The sequence below is a fragment of the Ochotona curzoniae genome, unplaced genomic scaffold (genome assembly GCF_017591425.1).
Source record: "Ochotona curzoniae isolate NIBS_2020 unplaced genomic scaffold, NIBS_Ocur_1.0 contig_4558, whole genome shotgun sequence".
NCBI classification, from domain to species: Eukaryota; Metazoa; Chordata; class Mammalia; order Lagomorpha; family Ochotonidae; genus Ochotona; species Ochotona curzoniae.
The window spans coordinates 488213-510228 of record NW_024466327.1 but is presented as its reverse complement, the minus strand read 5'-3'; the positions used below and the strand labels follow the sequence as shown (position 1 = coordinate 510228).

The following is a 22016-nucleotide window of genomic DNA, read 5'->3' as shown; positions in this document are numbered from 1 at the left end:
GGAAAATGGAATATGTCGTCTTTCATTTCGTTCAAATTCAGATATAATGATTGAATTTACTTGTTGAAGATGGTTTATTCTTCTAATCTGTATTTTGCTTGTTTATCAATATGATTTAAGTATGAGCAGTTATTAAAATTTTCTTCTTTAAAATATTGAGGTGCATAATTTTTCTATTTTCGTGCATTTTATTATTATTGCTTAAGAGACACAAAGCGAGAGATTGAGACTAACCCACCAATAAGGGAACTCTCTAGATCCAATACCCAGAGGCCTCCAGTAGACAAAGTTAGACTCCAGGCCGAAGCTGGGCACCAGGAACTTGAGCCAGATTCGCCATGTGGCCAGCAGAGACCCGGTCATCTGAGCCATGACCTGCTGCCTCCCACTGTCTGCATGAGCAGAAAACTAGAATGGGGAGTTGGAGCCAGAATGAGAACCTGGGCACTCTGGCATGAGAAGTGAGTGTTTTAACCGCATCTTAACTGCTAGGCCAAGTGTCTGCTGCATAAGGATTTTCCCTAAAAGGTAAAAAAAAAAGAAACCTAGGTTTCAAATATTCCAGATTTTAAATGTTGCATTAATTCCTGTATTCTCAGTTTTGCCCACAGTCCTTCCAGATGTGCTATTACAAATAACTCAGCCTCAGATATAAGCCATATAGGCTCTATAAACTGATTCGCACTTATTTTGAATAGGAATTGTACAGATTGTAGCTGAATTATAAAGTAAATTTATATTGCCAAATAAATCTAAAAGTGAAAAATATTAAGCTGTAGTAAATGAGAAAGGAATGTGCAAATGAAGACCTACCCACTTTAATAAGTTTAGTGCTTACCTTCTCATTTTCAACCAAAAGAAAAGAGGTTTTTGTTGTTGTGTTTTTAAAAGGGGGAGGGGGAGTCCATAAAACTGCTTATAGAGGTATCTAAGACAAAAACAAGGAAATATAACGTTCTAAACCCAGCCAGTCCAAACCACTTGAGCTGCTATGACAGCTCATAAAACTAAGAGTAGTTTTTAACTGGGCTCTGTTTTACATTGCCAAAGTGAATTTTCCTTGCAGGAAGTAGCCAGAGGGTTTATTTAGTTTCCAGTCCATGGCTTTGATCTTTCTGTACTGTCACATCTCGGGTTACATAGCCCTTTTTCACTGCAGTAAATCTGCAACAGTTAATGAGAATAAAATTTCCTCCTCCTCACTGATCACATGCTGTTAAATGCCAAACCACAGCCAACTACATATTTGCAGGATTTCTGCTGGATGTATGAAAACAGTGCAATCAGTTTAATCTTGTTGTCTTTGTAATTCATTTTATTGGGCTTTCTTCCTTTTCAAGTGACCTACTTTGTCATGTCAAATGGTTGCAAGCCTGACCTGGAAGAAAGATTTAGAATGTTAATGAACTAAGAGGAGGTACTTACCCCTGTGGGACTAAAGGACTGTGGGCATGCATGAATGCCACCACTAAGATTCAGATTTGATCTGTTTAGCGTTTTCCAAAGATTCAGCCTTTCTCCTTAAATAAAATAAACCGGTTTGTTTCTCTGGTTATGTTATATGGTTAGTTTCAGCACAAATCTGTATATTATGAGTTTATTTAATGATTCAGAACATTGTGATTCACTTTAGTAAGGAATTTTTATTCATTTTCATGTACTTGAAAGACAAAGAAAGGGACAGAGGATGGAGACAGATCTCCAGTCCGCTGGTTCACTCCCCAAATGGCCAAAACAGCCCAGTCTGAGCCAAATCCAAACCAGGAGCCCACGGCTCCACCAGGGTCTCCATGTGCACGCAGCCCACCTGCACCACCATCTGCTGCCTTGTGGAATGCGTTGGGCAAAAGCTGGGTGGGAAGCAGAGATGTTGGCATTCTGATGTGGGATGAGGGCTTTCCGAGCATGCAGTACCACTCTACCGGACCTTGTTCTGTGCTTTTGATCACTAAGATGATATACTGCTTTAAGGAATTTGAACATGTTGAAACTCTTGATCCCTAGTTTATGAATGCTGTTTTTAGAGATAAAAATCATATTAATGTCCACTGAACCATGTTACCCACTGGGTTCTTACACTTAAAAAAAAACATTATAAATATCTGTTGCATAAGTTGCATTTGAAGAACTTGAATTTTATACCTTAATAAATATATGTTCATAGTGACGCATAGTAAAATCTCCTATTTTTTTACTTTCATTCAGTTCAGAAATGTTAAATGTGCTGATTATTTACTTTTGTTCTGCCACATTTTGTGGCTGGAAACCAGAACTGAGCAACTTCTTATCTCTTTCAAGAAATTTACTCTCAGGAGGCACACATTTGCCATACAATTATTAGTTACCACTTAGGACACTTCATCCCGTATCCCTCCCCATGTTGGAGTTCCTGGAGTTCAGTCTGAGCTCCATTTCTGATCCAGCTATCTGCTGGTAACACTCTGAGAGGCAGCAGGTGCCTTAAGTACTTGTTGTCTGCTCTTACTTGGGAGCCCTGGAGTGAGTTCCAAGCTCCTGGCTTCAGCCCAGTCTAGCCCTACCAGGGATTAGGCGAGTGGACTAACAGGTCAAAGTTCTGTCATGATTCTCTCTCCCTTTCTGTCTGTCTGTCTCTCTATATATCATCTTCTCCTAAAATTTCAAAACAAAAAGATTGCCTCCAAACACACTGACACACTCAAAAAGCATTAATTCTCAGCAGGCCATTTGGGATGACAGGTATTAATGAAGTTATTTTGTTAAGCATTTACATGGATCATATATACATATGAAAATAAGAAATATTATAACATGAAATATATAAAACTTAAGTGATCAGCTTCTCATTTTTCTCCAATGAAATTGCAGTTATAGCCATCTCATTCCACAGAATAAATCATTTCCACTCATAAAAGTCAAAGATGTTGGGGTAACTCAACAGTTTCACCTATTCATTTCTCTGAAAACTGTCATAAAAGAAGTAAACGAAAGTATATTGAGAATGCAGAAGAATGGTTCTAAATTGAAGACAGTAACATCAGACCACCTCCTGAGAAAATAGAAGGTCTGTCTTTGGGAAAATGCTAGCTGTCGGGTCAGTAAGGAAAACCGGACAGAACGAGAAGGAGGCACAGAACTCAGCTACCTAGACCCTTTCAGAAGGTGTTAAAGCTTTGAAATTCCAGCCTGTACTCTTTAGAATTATTGTTCTCAAAGATTGCCTGCATCTGCTTAGAATGTTTTATCATAGTTTGCATGAGGGAAAAAAGATGAAGGCTAAAACAGAATTTTAAACAATGTCAGAGCACCTGGTCAATGATTTGATTTTTTTTTTTAATTTAACTTTAAATCTCTCCAAAATTCTGAACTTGAAAATCCCCAGGAAAATTTACAGTAAACATTAACCCTTTTATAAGTTTGTTGGGGTTCTTTAAACAAACAACTCAAGTGAAACTGCTTAGGAGGGTTTGTTTTTATAATATGAATCCAGTATGGTCTTAAATAAAATTATTGGAAAGAAGAAAAGTACAAGGCTTGAATCCCCTTGAGGCTTAATCTTCATTAGATATATACTATTTGAAATGTTAGTTCTTAAATGATTTTGATTCTCCTTACAATATGGGAAAGGATGATCAATAAGAATGACATCACTAACAATATATGTTTATTGAGTTTCACAAAAAATGCTAATTACTATTGACTACAGACCTTAAATAATTTAATTTTTACAGCAGAAAGAGACTTAGTTATTAAGAAAACTAAAGCTTGTAGCAACTAGCACAAGTTGTCTTTCCAGCAGCCAATCCATTACTCTTCCCTCTTGTTAAAGGAAGGTTCCATTTTCTATTTGCCTGTTTTCACTCTGGACCCTGCCCTTTCCTTCCTTCTCAAGGATTCCCTCATGTCATCATTCCTTACCCCTCTTGTCATTCTTGTCAGCATGTAAAACAGAATATGCAGTTGCCAAAATTGGTCTCTATTTGACCCTCTACCACATTATATTCTGTCCACTGCCCATTTCACTCTTCGCTTCCTTTGTGCAAAACTTCTTAAAGGACTTCCATTCACTTTTCATCTTCTCCATTAGCCTTTGTGTTGCCAAACCCAATGGACATTCTCATCTCCAGCTCCAGCTCCCAGCTGTGGCTCCTACAGTGCCCTAAGCCTTACAGCTTCTATCAGTTCTCAAAATGCCCAATTTTTCTAATGTTCCTCCTAAAACCTTTTCCATTTTTTTTTTGTTGCTATTTATTGGTGATTCCTCTGATCTTCCATATTCAAATGCTGGTTACTTCAGGTCTATAGCCCAGTTCTCTTTTTCTACCCTTGGTCCTGGGAGCTAGATCTCTCTGTAGGATCTCACACAGATACCAGGACTCTAATTACTGTATGTAAGCCTATATGCTTAAAGAAAAGAAGAGAGAATACAATTAATATTAAAAGTCTTTTTTAGTTTAATAATAGCAGTATCCAGCTGGCTACCATTGTAAAATATTTTCCTTCAGCGTTCATATGTTTGTAACATAAATTTTTCATAGAAAAAGTTGAATCCACAAGTATTTAAAAGTCACATAATTTAAATTTCAATCAGTCTCATTGCTGATTTGTTTTAAGTCTCTTTTTCTTATTTTGTTTTTCCAAGGTGAATGACTGCATATTTAATCATCAGTGAGAATTTTTTTTTCTGTTTCAAAACCATATCTTCAGAGGATAGTGCTGTAATAAGAATATTATTATATTTTGTTTGCAAATAGTATCAAGTTCTATAATAACAAATCCTCCCCCCATAAATAAAAATGAGTAAAAGGTTTCCTTGATCTTGTTCCCCTCCTATTACTAGATTGTAACTGATGACCTGTTGGTAACAGACAGATCTGATAATGCCATATAACAAGTTTTATTGTTGTTTCTGTCTTAATTACAAAATATCTTAAAATTTAGTATTGCTATGATGGCAATTTAAAATTAACTTTATAGAGTTTCAGTCAGGGTGAAGATAAGCATTTAACATTTTCTTCTACACTTAAAATTTCATTTATTCATAATCTTTTTAATTATCACTGGATTCGATAGATATAGGGACACAAAGAACCATAAGAAATACTCCTTTTCCCTTTGCATAACTTACAGTTCAGGGCCAAAATACGATTTTTTTAGAAGAGTTGAGGCATCCTACTTACTCTTTACTCCAGCTCTATTCATTTTTCGGTTTTTAAGGACAATAGTAGGGCACTCAGTTGGCTCATCTTCCCCATTCAAGTGCAGACATCCCATGTATGTGCCGGTTCATGTCTAGCTGTTCTAATACCCTTCCAGCTCCCTGCTGTGGCCTGGGAAAACAGTAGAGGGTGGACCAAAGCGTTGGGAACCTGGACCAGAAAGGGAGACCTGGAGCTGAACTTAGCTGTGGCCACTACGGCCATTTGGGGAGCGAAACAGCCCATGGAAGCTCTTTCTCTCTCCATCTCTCCTCTGTAAATCTGCCTTTCCAATAAAAAAAAAATCAATCTTTAAAATAAAAAGGGGCAATAGTATCATGAGTATTAGGACATTAATAACTAAATACATCGCTAGTGTTTGGACAACATTGTCTTTTACCTGTTAGTGCCCATTTTTTGTATTATTCCACATCTTGTGATGTGTGTATACCTCCATACTCATGTGCCTGGACTGCAAATTTTGTTGGCACCAGAACAAACATACACACACACACACACTCAACACGCACAGGCAGCAGCATAAACACACACACACATGCACAGGCACCAGAATAAACACACACACGCACACACACGCACGCATGCACAGGCACCAGCATAAACACACACACACACACACACACACACACACACACACACACAGAGGCACAGGCACCAGAATAAACACACACACACACACAGAGGCACAGGCACCAGAATAAACACACACACGCACAGGCACCAGAATAAACACACACACTCACACACACGCACAGGCACCAGAATAAACACACACACGCACAGGCACCAGAATAAACACACACACTCACACACACGCACAGGCACCAGAATAAACACACACACACACACTCACACACACACGCACGCACGCACAGGCACCAGCATAAACACACACACTCACACACACTCCCGAGAGAATACACATCTAAAGTTGCTCTGTATAGTCTTCAACTTTTAGGGGAAATGGAATTAGTGATCTTTAGAAGCAAATACCATATAGTTTTTTCTTATTTTTTTTCAATCCAAAATAATGATCCCTTTTACCTTTTTTTTTTTTTTGGCAGAGGAAGGGAGGAAGCATGCCATTTGACATGTTGTAATTCATTACTTTACCTGTGTCACAAAAATTAATAGATCTTTAATATTTTATTGTACAATCTATATGTCTTACAGAAATTAAAGTATATAATCAGATGAAGTAGTGAATTTTCCTAGAAAAATTTAGTGAATTCAGATTTTTGCCTATTTAAGCTAAATCATAGAATACTTGACAAAGAAACATACTGAAATGCACCCTCTCAGTTAGATGGGCTGTTTATTAAAACTTGTACTTTTTTCTTTTTATGTTAATACCAGCAGAACAGATTTCATAAAACGTTATACTTTGATGGTCTGATAATTCACTAGAGCTGAGTTTACTTTGTTCTAGCAATAAGCAGTCAGGAAGGAGAAGTCAAGAGAGGAGCTGGTGGTGGCTTTCTAGTCGAGCTATTGCCACTCTCAAAATACATCAGTGCTACAAAATCAAACTGGAATAATTACGGTGACTGGGAGAGTCATTCTGTTAGAGTTTGATGTAAATATTTTTCTGTTTTTCAAACTATACTTTTCCTCCCTCAGCTTCCCCTCCCATCCCCACTCCCAGCTCTCTCTTTGTGTTCCTTTAAATTTTGAGTTAGCGTAACTTCAATTCATTCTACATCACAGGCTTAATGTACCACGAACCGCAACACTCAACAAATAAAGAGTGGAAAAAGCACTTTTACACAGGGATGCATACTTACTACCAGGGGAACAAGGGACAAAACATTGTAGTCATTTAACTTCCTTAAACACCAACATAACCGTTGATAAATACTTAAAACTTAAATACTTACACTAAGAAATGTAGATTACAAAGAATTTGCCTAAATGCAACAGGCTTTCTTATTTTTAAAATTTATAATCTTAATTATTGACCATTTAATAATGGAGATTAATAGATTAATAATAATATAGCTATAAAAAGACTAATTATGGGCTATCATCTTTTGGCATGTAGTTTATTCAGGCTAATCTGCAATATTTCATCAGTAGCCCCAAACTCTTTGATAATCCATGCAACTGCTCATTACTTCCATGAATGAGATGAAATGCAGACCACTTCAAAGGACAAATGGGACTTTTTGTGGTAGAATTTATTTCCAGCTACTACTTTTGGTATTTGAGAATAATGATTTTCAAAATTTTACAATTCTGTTTTTAAAGTTAATCATGCTAACTTATACAAAATGTTTATGTATATTAAGCTTATTTGCTGTGAGTAGAAGAAACTAATGTTGATATATCAGGTTTCCATTTCAGGTTTTCCAGCCAAAAATCATAGCACTTTTTTACTGACCTATCAGAAAAAAAACAAATCAAAGTAGTCTTAAAAATAAATCCAGATTTCTGTGGGCAGAATCACTGGCTAATCTAGAGCCCCTCAAAAGTGAAAGAATGACAAGAGACCTCCATGAACACAGTTAAGCAAGTAAATTTTTATACTGCGGCTATAATTTTAAACTTTCATCTTTTTAAAAAGATGCAAGAAACCCATCTCTTTGTATATACATGGGTGTTCAGATTTCATATTGAAGTGTCTTTTTTTTGAAAGTCAGATTTACAGAGAATGAGAGACAGAAAGATCTTCCATCTGCTGGCTCACTCCCCAAGTGGCCACAATGCCCAGAGTTGAGCCATTCCAAAGCCAGGAGCTTCTTCACGGTCTCCCATGTGGGTGCAAAATCTTAAGGCCTTGGGCCATCCTCTACTGCCTTCTAAAGCTGCAAGCAGGGAACTGGATGGGAAGTTGAGCAACTGGGAAACAAAACTGACACACACATGGGATTCTGGCACATGCAAGGCAAGGACTTTTAGCCACTGGACTATCACACAGGGCCCCTTGAATGTCTTTTAAGATGATAAATAAATAAGAATTCCTAGAAGTCTCAAGGGGGGTTTTGTTTGTTTGTTTGTTTTTAAGGCCTTCTGGATTTTAAGGCTTTTACAATATTGAACTTATTAATTTACCTCATTCTTTGTATACACGAAAGAGAAAAGAAACTTTTTCAATTTCTTATAGTTTCATCATGCCTTTTTTTTTCAAAATCTGGGGAAGAAGGGTACTCTTTGCCACCAGAAAATACGAACCCTATATATTTATTCCTTTTCCTGCACTCTTGAAACAGTATAGATACACCCATATGCTGGTTTAAAGTGCTGCATAAAATCTGGATAATCTCCCAAGTGCGTGGTACATTCCTGCCTCCCTGAAGAATTCCTATAATTGTTCATATTTGCTTATAAGTCCCAGATTGTCAAGCTGGCACAACCCCAAAGACAACGAATATCACAGAATGAAAATATCCCACCCTCAAAGTTTTCATGACCTGTGCACTTTTCTAAAAAAAAAAAAAAAAAAAGCCAACACTGGCAGTAAACCTGAGTATAGGAATGCGTGTAATGGGGGAAGTGATGATTTGCATCAGATTAACCAAAAACATGGCCCTTGATTTGCTACTTTAAAAAAACTTACTGATTATAAAATAAGATGAAAAAGTGTAAAGAGACATTCCTAGTGTTTCATGACTGAATAAATTATCTCAGCTACATCAGTCATGGCATGCAATCTGAAAGGTTTTGATTGGAGAACCTTATTTATGTAAGCAGTCCAGTCTCAGTATGGTAAAAGGCAAGTATGATTGTCCATGGCAATACTTGAGTGCAACAACAATTAGCATGTCTGTGCGCAGGCATAAATCTCTATGAATTATGTAAGAATCCTACAAAGGCAAACAGGAAGCATGCCAAGTATGATAGAATCTCTCTTAACGGCTGATCATATGGCAGAAGCCGGAATTTCCCAAGCAGCATTAGTGAGGGCTACATGATTTTCATATGTCATAACAATAACAAAACGAAATATATACTTAAAAGGGTGTACTGTTCTTACAAGAGACTTGAAAATACAACCTGAAGGAATGTAGATGTTAAAATAGAAGCCATTGCTTACAGAGAAGGCGCTTATGACAAAGAAAGTTTAATTTACACTGAAACAGTAGGGACCGAAATTTCATCCCAATATTCTAGCTTTTGGTTAACTGCAGCCCCACTAACCTTAATACAATGCACAGGTTGTTGATAAATTCATTCTTATGTGAGTTTTGCTTAATGTGATAAGTTTAGTTGCCAGTGCTTAAATAATGGCAGAAAATGCCCATGCGTGTCAGTGATAAGTAAAAAGTATACTGTTTCCTAATGCCACTTGGAAGATAATTTTAATTTAAAATAGGACAAATAAGATACAGTTCCAAAGAACAGTTGTTCGAATCACGTACTTTTCTATTCCACCTACACTGAATTTGCCTGATATCTACATTGTCTGCCCCAAGTGCTATAGCCCATTAGTGCAAAGAGATAACAGCCATGTGTTCTCTCTAATCATCTGTAACTGGCTGTATCCCTAGGCAGAAAAATAAATTTATCTTTTTATATATATCCATAATGTACCACTTAAATGTATTCATCAGGACCAGGAAAGCTAATGAGATAGACACAGAGATTTGCTTTAGTGTCAGTTTTAGTGCTGAATACAATACAGTATTGTGAGATCCTAAAAGCTTTGGGGGACACTAAGCAACCCTAGTATCTGAATTGTAGTTATCACAGAGATTAATTACAGGCTGAGAAGTCTCAAATAACACTGCCCAATAATGTATATTTGCAATTATGAATTGTATCTGGAATCATATTTTCAAACTTTCGTGCGTGGCTATTTTTACCTATTGTCATTACTGTAGTATTTCCCTTGACAGAGTTAGGCAGCTATGGAGATTTCCCACCTACACATTCAAGGTGTAAGTGTAATTTCTGAGACGACTGGTGTAACCATTGTCTCTGCTTGAGCCACCAGCATCCCAGATTGGAGAGGCTGGATCGAGTCCTGACCCCTCCAGTTCTGATGCAGTTTCCTATCGATGCCTCCCCCTCCCAGGCAACAGAGAGATGGCTCAAGTCCCTTCAGTGCAGGGGAGGAACCTGGATTGAGTTCCTGGCCCCTGCATATCACAGCCATCCAGGGAGCAACCATACCATGAATTGCTCTCTCACTCTCACACACCCTCCGTCTTATTCTCTACCCCTTTGACTGAGTGAAAATATATAGTTTGTGTTCATCCTATCCATGCCCTCAACTTTAAAAAATAGACTTAGCTCTAAAGTGTTTTTTACTCATTAACCACTGCTTGATTTTTATGAGCAATGCATTATTTGCCACTATGCCACCTGAAAAGTATTGAGACAAAAACAGAGAGGAAATAATGGGAACTTTAAGTATTCTTTATTTAGTAAAAAAAAAAAATTATAATGAAATTTTAATTCGTTTTTAAAGCACAGGCCTCTGCTACCTCTCACGTAAGGCAGTAAGAGAAAATGAAAAGTTTCCAAACTACAACAGAATATTCCCCAAATGTTTAAGGAGTTTGGAGACATGATCTTTAACAGAAACCTGACATTTCTTTTTCATGTAAGAGATCAACTTTGATAGGGGTAGCAGGCATCCTAGCTGATCATATTGTCTCTTTGATTTTGTTCACACGTCACGTCTCAGTCTTCCATAAAGAAAGATCAAAAGTTGATAGAGTCCAATTTTGTATAACACTCAAGACAGTTTTGGATTCTGTTCCATTTCTTCAACGTGTTCACTTCGGGGTAGTATCTCACAACTTTAAGATTCTGGTGGCACTTAAATTACAGTAACTAGAAGTCATTATTCCGATTTTAACTCGTCGGTCCAGCTGAAGAATTTTTAGTACTAGCACAAACTCTTGAATTATGTTTGAGGGCTTAGTCTTTACAGCATGTTTGGTTTCTTTTCATTTCTCATTACTATTTTTCAGTACTTAATATTCTCCTGCCCCCACCTCCAACAAGAGCTCTCCTCTCTGTTCAACATCAGAAACATTTTCCTTTTTGGCATGTGCTTCAGAGCTCCCCGAGCAGTCTAAGCAAATTGGAGAGTTCAGCTGTCATTCTTGGAAGGTCATAGATCACGCTAGCAGCCTGAGTAATCCAAGAGGTTTTAAGTATCATAGCATTTAGTTTAAAGTGAAATTTGCTCTGACAGGGCTGGCAGACCAATAGGAAAAAGAAATATTTGTGCTCGGAGAAGTGCATATGTAGAGACCAAGAGTATAACTGATGGCTGGAAGTGATTTCAGTCTAAAAAAACAAATCATTAAGAGAGTGCATAGGGGTAAAATACACAGTTCATATTTTAAAGAGTCTCAAAATGAACCAGCAACTAAGGTTAGCATTACATAGTAATTAGTTGTGGTGTTCAGGTTTAACTCACTCAGTACCAGACAGTAGGGCTCAGCTCTCACTGAGAAAATATTGCTACTTATGATATGCCCTGCTCTAAGCCTACAGCACTCATTTTTCCACCTTAGAAGAACCAAGATATTATGACAGATTATATAAATGTTGAACCAGTAACAGACAAACAATTATTTAAAAGAGGTGCTAATGACTCAGTGTACTGACCCGGGGGTTATTTAAGCTACTCAGTAAGCTCCCTCAGCATTTCATGGTGTGAAATGAGGCATTGCTTCATGCTCCAGAACTGCTAGTTATAGAAACTTCTTACACTTACAAATGAAAGTTAGAGATGGTTCGTTGGCATACCTTCATTAAATCGTTGCTGTAAAAACCCTGATAACATTAAAGATTTTTGTCAGTACTCACTTCACCTTGACACCTGACATTACTGGGCTATTATTTTGTTGTTAATAAGTACAAATAAGGGGAATTGAACATGTAAATGGCTCAGGTCACTTCTTAGAAATCATTATTCTCTTCAAGAAAGCTAGGTTTAAGTCAAGGAAAGAATATACCTTCCTGTATAGATATGTGGAAGTGGTGGACAGAATGTAATGAAAATTTATAATGCATCACATACTTCACAAGAAAGGAAATATCCTCAAGTGCAAAAAAAAGAACCACTCGCAGTAATATTGCAGTTGATACAGATTATATAGTACAGGAAAATCTAGCAGAATCCCCCCATACAAATCTACTTTGGGCTGCTGGGTTTCTTTTTTTTTCCTTAACAGTTGAAGACTAGAATGATTTAAATTCTCAGCCCAGACGGCGTGCCAAAACTTGTGTTTTGTCCCAAAGCCCAAAATAGTGGAAGATAATCACCTGTCAGGGAAACCACACGCCTGTTCTGTTCACATGGAAGAAGTTCAGAGTTTATAACTGGGCAGCTAGTTCAGAGCATTCCAAGGTGACAAACTGCCATTGAGATTGCCTCAGGACAGTGAAACCCCAGCATCCTGAAATTATACTCAAGATCAGAAATTCTGTGTGGAAACACATCCAACCGCTCCAAGTACCAACTGATACAGAACACATGACGAAACACGTCAAAAGAAAGAATGAGCTTGAAGGAGAATCAGGTACAAGAACAGAAGTGGTAGGACACCCAAAACTGGAGTTAACAGAGGGGTGTCATTAAGATAACTACGCTTCAGTGGGAAGTGTAATGCGGTGAATAACCTAGGATAAACTATCAACTGTAATGTCAGAAATACCGCTGAAGCAGACTCTGATGGATGGATGAAACAATTTAAAGTAGATAACAAGAACAGAATAAATTCAGTGAGGTTAAAGTCAGTGAAATATAATTTCTGTAACATTTGGAGTAAATCAGAGACTTTTATACAAGCCCCGCTGTCAGTACTAATTAGTTTTTATCCGAAGCATCTCAATACGTTAAATTGAAAGTGTCTGTCCCCAATGTGGTATTTCCCCCCTAGATTCACAGTTGTCCTTTAAAAAGAAAAAGTTTAAATAACCTCTAGATAATACTTGAAATAACAAGTGTATTTTGCTATTTTAAAAAAATATATATCTAGTTGGATTTCAGTAAAAGATGATTTCAATAGGCGTTAGCCACTTAGTTTATCACAATAAAAGAAAAATGTATCATACACTTGAGAGATTAGCAACAGAAAACCAAAATGAATATGAAAGTTCAAGTGCTAATTCCTTTGAACAACTTAAAATACACACAGTCATGCATAAATTTATAAAGAAGCCATTGTTAATCAAGTTAATGGAACTTTCAGAAGGCATTCTATAATTAGAGTGCTTTAATCTGCATTTCTATTGTAGTTCTCAGTGTCCAATAGAATCAGCATCTTTTAATTAATCTGTTCTTGCATTCAGAAGATGCTTTTGAATATAACTTATAAGTGCTCATGTTTAGCACCAACAAAATTGTTTCACATATTGAAAAGAGAGAGAGAGAGAGAGAGAGAACATTGGTTATCTGAGAAAGCAGTGGAAACTGTCTTCTATCAAACTTCCAGTGTTGAGAAGTTTAAAATCAAGGGTTGCATAGTATTCAGTGGTAAGACAAGCTCTCCATCTAGTGGTGACTCTGTAAATTACATTCATTCCTGTTAGAACAATACATTCTACAAGAGAGGCCCTGGATCTACACTTCTCTTCTTACTGTAGGAATTTCATTTAGAAATGTTCTTTGCTTCCACACTAGTTCAACTATTCCTATCAAATATTGACACAACCTTCTCCCACAGTCTAATTTTATCTATATGAAGTACTACAACCCCACGTTAATTGTTTCCATGCTGAAGGAGTAAAAGTTATTTCATTCCTGTTAACGATAATCTTAAAAAGATTTCAGTGATTTTTTTAAGTTCTTCCCCTTAAATCCTCCATTCCTAACCAATATAGTGCCAAATTTTTATCTGTAAAGAGAAAACACAACAATTCTTTGTTGTGAAATGCATCTTATTTTATTAGTTATTTCTACCATCCTTCTGTGAACTTCCATTGCTCAACAGGAGTGTGTGGGGTAGCACCCTAAAGTCCTCTGTACCCCACAACCCCCTTCCCTGCTCCCGTTCTGTTTCTAAACCACACAATCAATCGTTGCCTTCCACACCGTGGGCAAGCCCCTGTGGCATAGGATGATGTGCGGTGCTCCAGCTCACCCCTTCTTCTGAGTCCTCCTCCTGCCATTTCACACATCACGAAACTGAGACCTGAACCAGAACAAGTGTTTGTTACTCTTCACACACACACACACTCGCTCATTCACTCTGCCTTGTTCAGGTTGCTTCGCTGTCAAGAATCCTCTCCTTCTTAACTGTGAAATCTCACTTAAAGACTCTTCCCTTCATACAGTCACACACTGTTTGATATGCCTACTTCCTATCACATTCACGTTAATGATGTAGCGATAAATAAGACAGCCCTTGCCCTTCATGGCACTTACATTCTCTAGTAAGAGAAAGATAATAAACAGAGTATTATTCTGGAAGTAACATATATAGAAATCAAAACATCTTCTGTGAAGTGTATGCGTCCAGTTTCCTGGAAATGTGTACGTGCGCTGGGTCCTGCAGTGTTCTATTACTACCGGAATATTTATTCCATGTCTTTTGCTCCAAAGCAAATATTCAGGGCTCATCTCCCACTATGCTGCCACACTGGCTCTAAAATCTATACTTACTTAACTTTTTGTAGAAATAATAGGAATGCAATCAATTTTATGCTAAATAGATGAATGAATGGATGGATAGCCTGATGAATGTACAACAAATCATTCTTACATAGATCAAAACTTTTCATAAAAAGTCATACTAAAGCCAATGTTACTTGTAGAATTTCTGACATACTAGGAACCCCAACCTTCAGGATTGCTTTGTGAGTCACACAGAAGGGGTAGTCAGGAAGAATCACTCTTCCAGACTTCTATAGTCATAAAATATTTCCTCCTAGGAGCAATAACGTCCCCACATACAAAGAAAAAAATGAAATTTATCATACTTAAATTGAAATGCGTATATGCGCACCCACACAATGTTAGCTAACATTGTGATAACTCTAACATTTTGCTTAATGTCAATAAAGTTTTAGCCTGCATCAATAATACAGAGCCAAATACAGTAAACTCATCAAGCACCTCGTTATATCTTTCTCACGACATTGTAAGTGTGATGTTAATTTCAGGTTCTCCATCTTAAGAGAAACACTAGGAAAAGTCATTTTAAAACTGATACATGAATTTAATAAATTACAAGATACAAAATCAACACACAAAAATCTCTAGTGGGCCTGGCATTTTGTACAGCAGATTAAACCTCTGCCTGGAGTGTCAGCTTCCCCAGATTACAGTATTGGTTCCTGTCCTGGCTGCTGGCTTCCAGACCAACCCCCCAATAATAAAGCTCAAAAAGCAACAGAAAATAACCCAGCTACGCGAGCTCCTGCACTGACAGTGGCTGCCAGGAAGGCATTCCTACCACCTCTTTCTGCCTGGGCAGCCACACCTCTTTGGAAGTAACCAGCAAAGAGAGGATTTCTTACTCGGTGTCTCTGTTTCTCTGTAACTGCTCTTCAAGTAAAGAAATGAATAAACTTAGAAAAAAAAATCACTAACAGAAAATTATTTAAAAGCATTGCCATCACAGCAGCTCCAAAAAGTTTAAATACAATGTAGTAAATCTGAGGAAGTGAAAAACCTCTACAATGAAAATTGTAAAGTGCTGGTGAAAAAAAGGAAGACATAAAAGCTTAAAAGGCTTCCCATTGTTAATTAGTATTATTCCGATGTGCATAATATCCAGGTTAACTTATGTGGCAAAGGCAACCTTCATCAAATACCAATGACATCCTTCAGAATACTCATTCTTAAAATTCATAGGGAGGTACAAAAGACCCTAAATAGGAGAAGCAGTCTTGAATGAAAGGGACAAAGCTGGAGGCATTATGTGTCTCATTTCAAGACGTACTGTAGAACCACAGGAAATAGCATGGCCCTGGCATTTAAAACAGGACTAACAGGGCAGACCAGGAACTACAGAAGGGAGTCAGGCGTCTGATTCTCGCCCAAGTCGCCAGCTCCACTGGATAAATGACAGTACTGAACACAGTATACGTGGGCAGATGGCTAGACCAAGTGTACACCACACACCACTTTACCCCGCTAATCAAGCATGTCACAGATCTGAGAAAAAAAATGGAGGTGGTGCTTCAAGACACTTTTATAGACAGAAAACAGTAGTACTAGCATATAAGCACTGGGTATACAGTCAAATGACGTGAAACCCCTGCGCTGCCTTGTTCATTACAGCATTATTCACAGCGGTTAAGGAATCAACGTAGGTGCCTGAAGATGGATGAACGAATGAAGAAAACATGACATATACGTACAACGGAAGCTGATTGAGTTATAAACCAAAGAAATTGGGTCAAGCCTGTGGCGTAGCCAGTAAAAAGAAATCCTGACATTTGCAGCAAAATGAATGACACTGGAGACTGTTGTTTTAAATGAACTAGACACAGATAAATACCCAATGTTCCCTCTCCTGTTAAGCAGTTTAATAAAGTGTCAATATGAACTTAGCAGAGAGAGGTTGGATATTAGGTACCAAGTCACAGGTGGATAGAAACAGCCAGTTCATAGTGATAGCGAATAAAGAGCTGGTAGAGAGAAGCTGGTGGGCTGTGAACAAAGGATCGGAGGATGGGGCTGCTCATTGGTCTAATTAGTATATGCAACACACATGTGTTGAAATAGTACCTAATACCCCATAAAATGCACAGGTATTACCTGGCAATGATTTAAAAAGAAGAGCAAGTAGCCTTTTTATAGGGGCTCAAGGGGTAATGGTAAGACCTAATTGTGCTGAAATTCAGATCAGATTACTCCAGAGCCTTCCAATAGTTGGACAGATTTATAAATGAAATAAGGCGCCTTGGCAAGCAGTTGAGCGTTGAGCACTCCATTTCTGAAAATGCCAGCAAGAACCAGAGAGACCTGTCAAGGAGAACGCGAGCAGAAGTTTTATACACCATTTTTTTTTTCAATGTTTTCAAGATTCCATGAGCCTATAAGAAAAGAATGTGACTTCAGTTTTTTTTTTTTGTAGTATCCACTACTACTAAGTCCGTTATTCTCATTTGTATTGCTGACGCAGGAATTTAAAAGAGAATGTGTTGCTTTTATTTAATTTTACTAAAATAATGATGATACTTTTCACTCATGCAGCACTTTCCATCCAAGGATTTCAAAGTGCTTTACAAACATGCACTAACTAAGCCTGCCAAGCAGCCGGAGGTAGGTGTTTTGCTTCCCTTCCTGCAGGCATGTCAGCCGTGGCAGGCAGTGGCTGAGGGCTGGCGCGTGTCCTTGGAACGTGTGCATGTGGCGTATCCCTGCCCTATCGGATTGCGTGTCTGCGTCATCATCCCCCGTGTAGAGTCCCCATGAATGCTGCTAAGGTGTACTCGGAGCCTCATAGAGATGAGATAACATTCATTCTGCTTACTACATACTTAGATCTTTAGACAGATTCACTTAAAGACAGTCCCTGGACTTGGTTTTCTATTTGTTGTTGAATTTTATGTATGATTTTTCAATTCCGGAGCACTCATCATTTTCCTTCCTAGGTCTTTCCAGAAGCATTATTCTTTGGAGCGTAAACTTCCTAGTAAATTGGTTTGCTGGCCTCATCCTTCCCAGTTGTTTCACAATAATCCTTCTCTCTGTACTAGGATTATGGATTTTCAGAAAAACATTCTGCATTTTTTGGTCACTGAAAGTTCCAAAATATGCGACTAAACGTTGAGAAGAAAAGTTGGTTGACCCTTAGAAACTGGTTCCGTGAAAGAAAAAAGAAGTGTGGTGCGTGCCGATGCAGAGGGACGTATCATTTCTGTGTGGGTTAGGAGTCTATTTACATAGAAAGGCACTCACGTGGAGGGCTGAACCAGATGTCCATTATGGACAGCCAACTGGCAACCTCTTACCTGAAGCCAAGTGGCCACAAAGAGCACCCACGCCCAGCATGGCTTCTCTCGATTCAGAGTCCAGAAGCCGTTCAGATGCTTGTGGTGCTTCTAGATCTACCTTCCAGAAACAGGAAAGCACGCCTTTTGCTGCTGTGCTGTTCTTTAATGTTCATGCTTCCGATAGCCTCCCGGAAGAAGGTTATGGAATGAATATATCTGCTTCTGTGTAAAGAAAAACTTAGGCTTAGGCTCTCCTGGTTTGGAATCAGACTTCATGTGATGAAGGCTACTTCCTTATCCTGTGACTCAAAGCAGAGTTAACTATCCATATTTTGTGGAGAACCTGTCTCCAGGGTCTAGATAGATATCAGAAAGCCCAGTTTTATGAAAGAACCAAGTAGGAGAAATTGAAGAAGCCCCTGCTATTTAAGAGCAAATTTAATTTAAAATATATCATTAAATAGTTATAGCTAATTTTTTGTAATACAAAGGGACCTGGGGCTTATATCAGAATGCTCTCCAACTTGGTCCTGATGTTTTTGTTATTCCTGTCTTAAACAGCAAGTTTATCTGTAATACATGGCGGATAATTTCACAAAAGCTCTTACAAAGAGCTCAGTTTCAAATTTCCTCCCTTAAAAAGGTAAATGTTTTCAAATGACATATATGTGTGTGTGTGTATGAATGTATATACATGCATTTGTATATATATATATATATATATACATATACACACACACAAACATATATGAAAGTTCAAAAATTAAATGATGTCCTCCTGTACGGCTTGATATAGATGTGTCTGGTTGACCTGTTGACCGTCTAAGCACAGCATCACCACCTACCCTAAAGACTGTAATGGTTCAAGACCCAAAACTTGCAGGTTCCCGAATTCAGACTGAGTGTTCAAGACTTGCTCTTACTTTGGTTGACTTAGAGGTGCAGATTGTCACCTAGACTGTGACTGACTTGAAACGAGAGAAAAATGGGACATCTGTTTATTTGCAATGAAAGGTATAATTATTTGGCAGATGGGGTAATGTCTAAGTTTATTCTTCACTCTGTTGGCAAACCACATGGTAGGATAGTTCGTGATAGAAACCAAGAGAAGAGTTGCAATTTGAACACGAAATGACTTCAGACTCAGATCCTGCTAACTCACCTTCACTCAGAACAGACTCTCCAACAAGCTCACGTATCCCTCATCTGTCACAGGTCCACACAGCACCCAGACAGGCACTGCTTGGGTTGCTGCTCCCAACACTGCAGCTGAGAAGCTTCTTGTTTGGGGTGTCATGGGTGGCAAACTCTTCTATGGATCACCTTTAGCTACAGTCACGCTGATACTGCTAAAAGGGCCTCTGTGTCTTGTTCTGTCTAACGGTGCCTCTGCATTGCCTCACTGACCCATTTGGTGCCTGCCATCTTGTTTCCAAACCCTTGAGAGAAATCGCATCTGGATAAGCAAGCGCAACATCCGCTTGAGTTTAACGCAAGTCTAACTGCTGTTTAGACATAGAGTGGGTGCTAAAGTGGTGCATAAGTGGTGGCTGATGGCAATTAATAGGTAGAAATGTGCAGGAAAAACAAATTTCAATCCACTTGCTGTATACTCAGCCCTTCCGTGAGCGAGCATTGTTCCAGATACACAAATATTTGTTAGCCTTAGTGCTTCAGGAGAAAGGTTCCCGGCATCCAAGTCTTCCTCTGATTTCTAAGGACACAAGTGTATATTGAGTCAATTAGAGTTCATTGGCTCACTGCTTACCAAAACATCTTTTAAACTACCTCTAGAAACAAGACTTCTCACCACCACAAATTTATTCACTTAACAGGGAGCTAAAGTAGGAAGGAAAGGCTTTCATTTCACCACTTAAAAAAAGAAAAAGCAGTCAAAATTTACAGCCAGCTTTCAAAACAGTATGGCCACAGGTTTTGCTCTAGAAGGATTGGTCCATGATGACTCGGCACGAATGCTAACCTGCAGTTTCAGATAATCTGATCCCCTGTTAAAGCCAGCTGAGCAGAACGCATTATATGTACTATGATTCTTCACTCTGCTTGTTCTGTCTTAGTATACACCTATGCGTACAGGTGCACAAACTGCGCCAAATCTTAACATTTTCATAGCCTTGTTTCTAATTATCTCAACTTCACCGTGAGTATGAGAGGAAGTTATAGCCTATGTGAGTTTTAAAAATACGTATATATATATAGGGTTTTTTCTAGTAAAAAAAAAAAGTATCTTTCACCCATGTAGCATGAGCTCAGTCTCAGATCCTTTGAGTATGCATTTTTTCAGAGCTTCCGTGTCTGCATTGTAAGCAGTTTGCTTTGATTGGAAATCGAGCTGTCTAGCATCCGCTGCATGAACCATGCATGAGCATGTCACAGCTGTCACACCTGCCTGGCAAGACAAATGATCATTTTCCTGAATCCTGGATAATGTCTTGATCCTTAAAAAAAAAAAAAAAAAAATACCTGAACAAATGGATTTGCTCCTATTTGAATTGTTAGCAGATGAAAGAATAGTTTTGTAATTCTAATAAATTGTGTGTATGCCTCAGGCTATCCTTCCAGCTGTAGTTTTTCTTTCGTCTTCAGCTATTCCCTTAGGATAAATTTAACCAAAATATGTGATTGACTTGCTCAGTTGAAAAAAAAGCTTAATGTTTGGCATTTTAATTCAGGAACCAGAAGGTATTGGAAAAATCAAATCTGGCTGATTTAAAAATATTTTAGAATTCCTCATCTTGTTCTTTCGTAGGTCCCTGATATAATCTGGCCCTGAGAGAGGGCTCATTATTAAAGTGAAATTGCCTGTCCTTCCTAATACTGGATTACTCCTGCATCTTCATAAAAAAAAATCATTTTTAATATAAATAGCAAAATTCACTTTGCTAAAGCTTCCGTGTGGTCATCTGCTAGCGCTGTATTGCTGGTCATTTCTAGCATTTCAAAATCTTTTCATCTTCTGGCCTAAGAGCCCTATGTGAATACCTAATTATGCAAAACCTTTTCTGATCTGGTTCTTCTTTGTTTGCAACACTGTCCAACCCTAGAAGCTTCTCGCATTTTTAACATGCACTTACAAGTAGATTTTTTTTTTGTTGCGTACATTTACATTATTAAAGAAGAAAAGAATCAGTGTCCACATGAATCCCTGTGGCTGCTAGGGAAGAGATTCTTAAAGGCGTGCAAACCCAGGCCTCCTACCTGGCCTGCATTGTGACCTGACTTGTCTTGCTTTGTTCTCTTTTCAGCCTGGGAATGGATGGCTTCGGCCAACCCGTCGGCATCCCTGGACGTCCCGCCACAGCCTATGGCTTCCGGCCCGATGAGCCCTATTACTACGGCTTTGGATCTCGATAGAGTCAACACCCCTTCCCAACTGTACTCAGAGGAAACCTGTGTGCTTCGCATTAACTTTGAAACTTGGCCTAATAATGCATGTCGATACTCTTGTGGGTGTGTGCTTCTTTTTTATGTCTCCACATTGTTAGCCACAGAAGAAACCCCCTACCCCTTTTGCCTTCTGGTAAGCACGGTTGATGCTGACACCTTTCACTGAGCAGGTCACATTCTGGATGCTGCGTAACTGCTTCCTGTGAGACTCAAAAGTGAATGCAGACAAGCTGCTAGACTGGAAAACACTGCATTATGTACATTGTCTAATTTAATTTCTATTAAAAAGAAGCATAAAGTATTGAGTGAAGTCATATGTTTAATGTGTCTCATTAGCAGCTATATGGATTTCTGTTTTCCTGCTTATAATAGGCTGAGTATTGAGTACGAGTGTCGCCTTTAGAATTTACAAAAGGAACATCATATTTTTATTTCATGCCGCATCTCTGAACAAAATCCCTCCCGAGTTATTGACTTTGCTTTCATGGAACATGTACTATAGTGCTGTTAAATGTGTACGGTCTCATTAGCTCTCATGTCTCATTGCAATATCAAAAACCTGGA

The 22016-nt window shown here is 38.3% G+C and overlaps 1 protein-coding gene across 2 annotated transcripts in view; it reads left to right on the top strand.

Moving 5' to 3' along the window:
* The window catches only part of KIFAP3 (kinesin associated protein 3), a 136961-nt gene extending 115208 nt beyond the window's left edge, over positions 1 to 21753 (top strand). The window contains exons 20-21 of one of the 2 annotated variants that reach the window (XM_040986823.1): positions 17305 to 17373; positions 21311 to 21753. In XM_040986823.1, the coding sequence (XP_040842757.1) occupies positions 17305 to 17350 (46 nt within the window). In that variant the 3' untranslated portion in view covers positions 17351 to 17373; positions 21311 to 21753. The remainder of the gene's footprint in view (positions 1 to 17304; positions 17374 to 21310) is intronic. The other variant, XM_040986822.1, reaches the window with a different exon arrangement.
* The last annotated feature ends 263 nt before the right edge of the window (positions 21754 to 22016 follow it).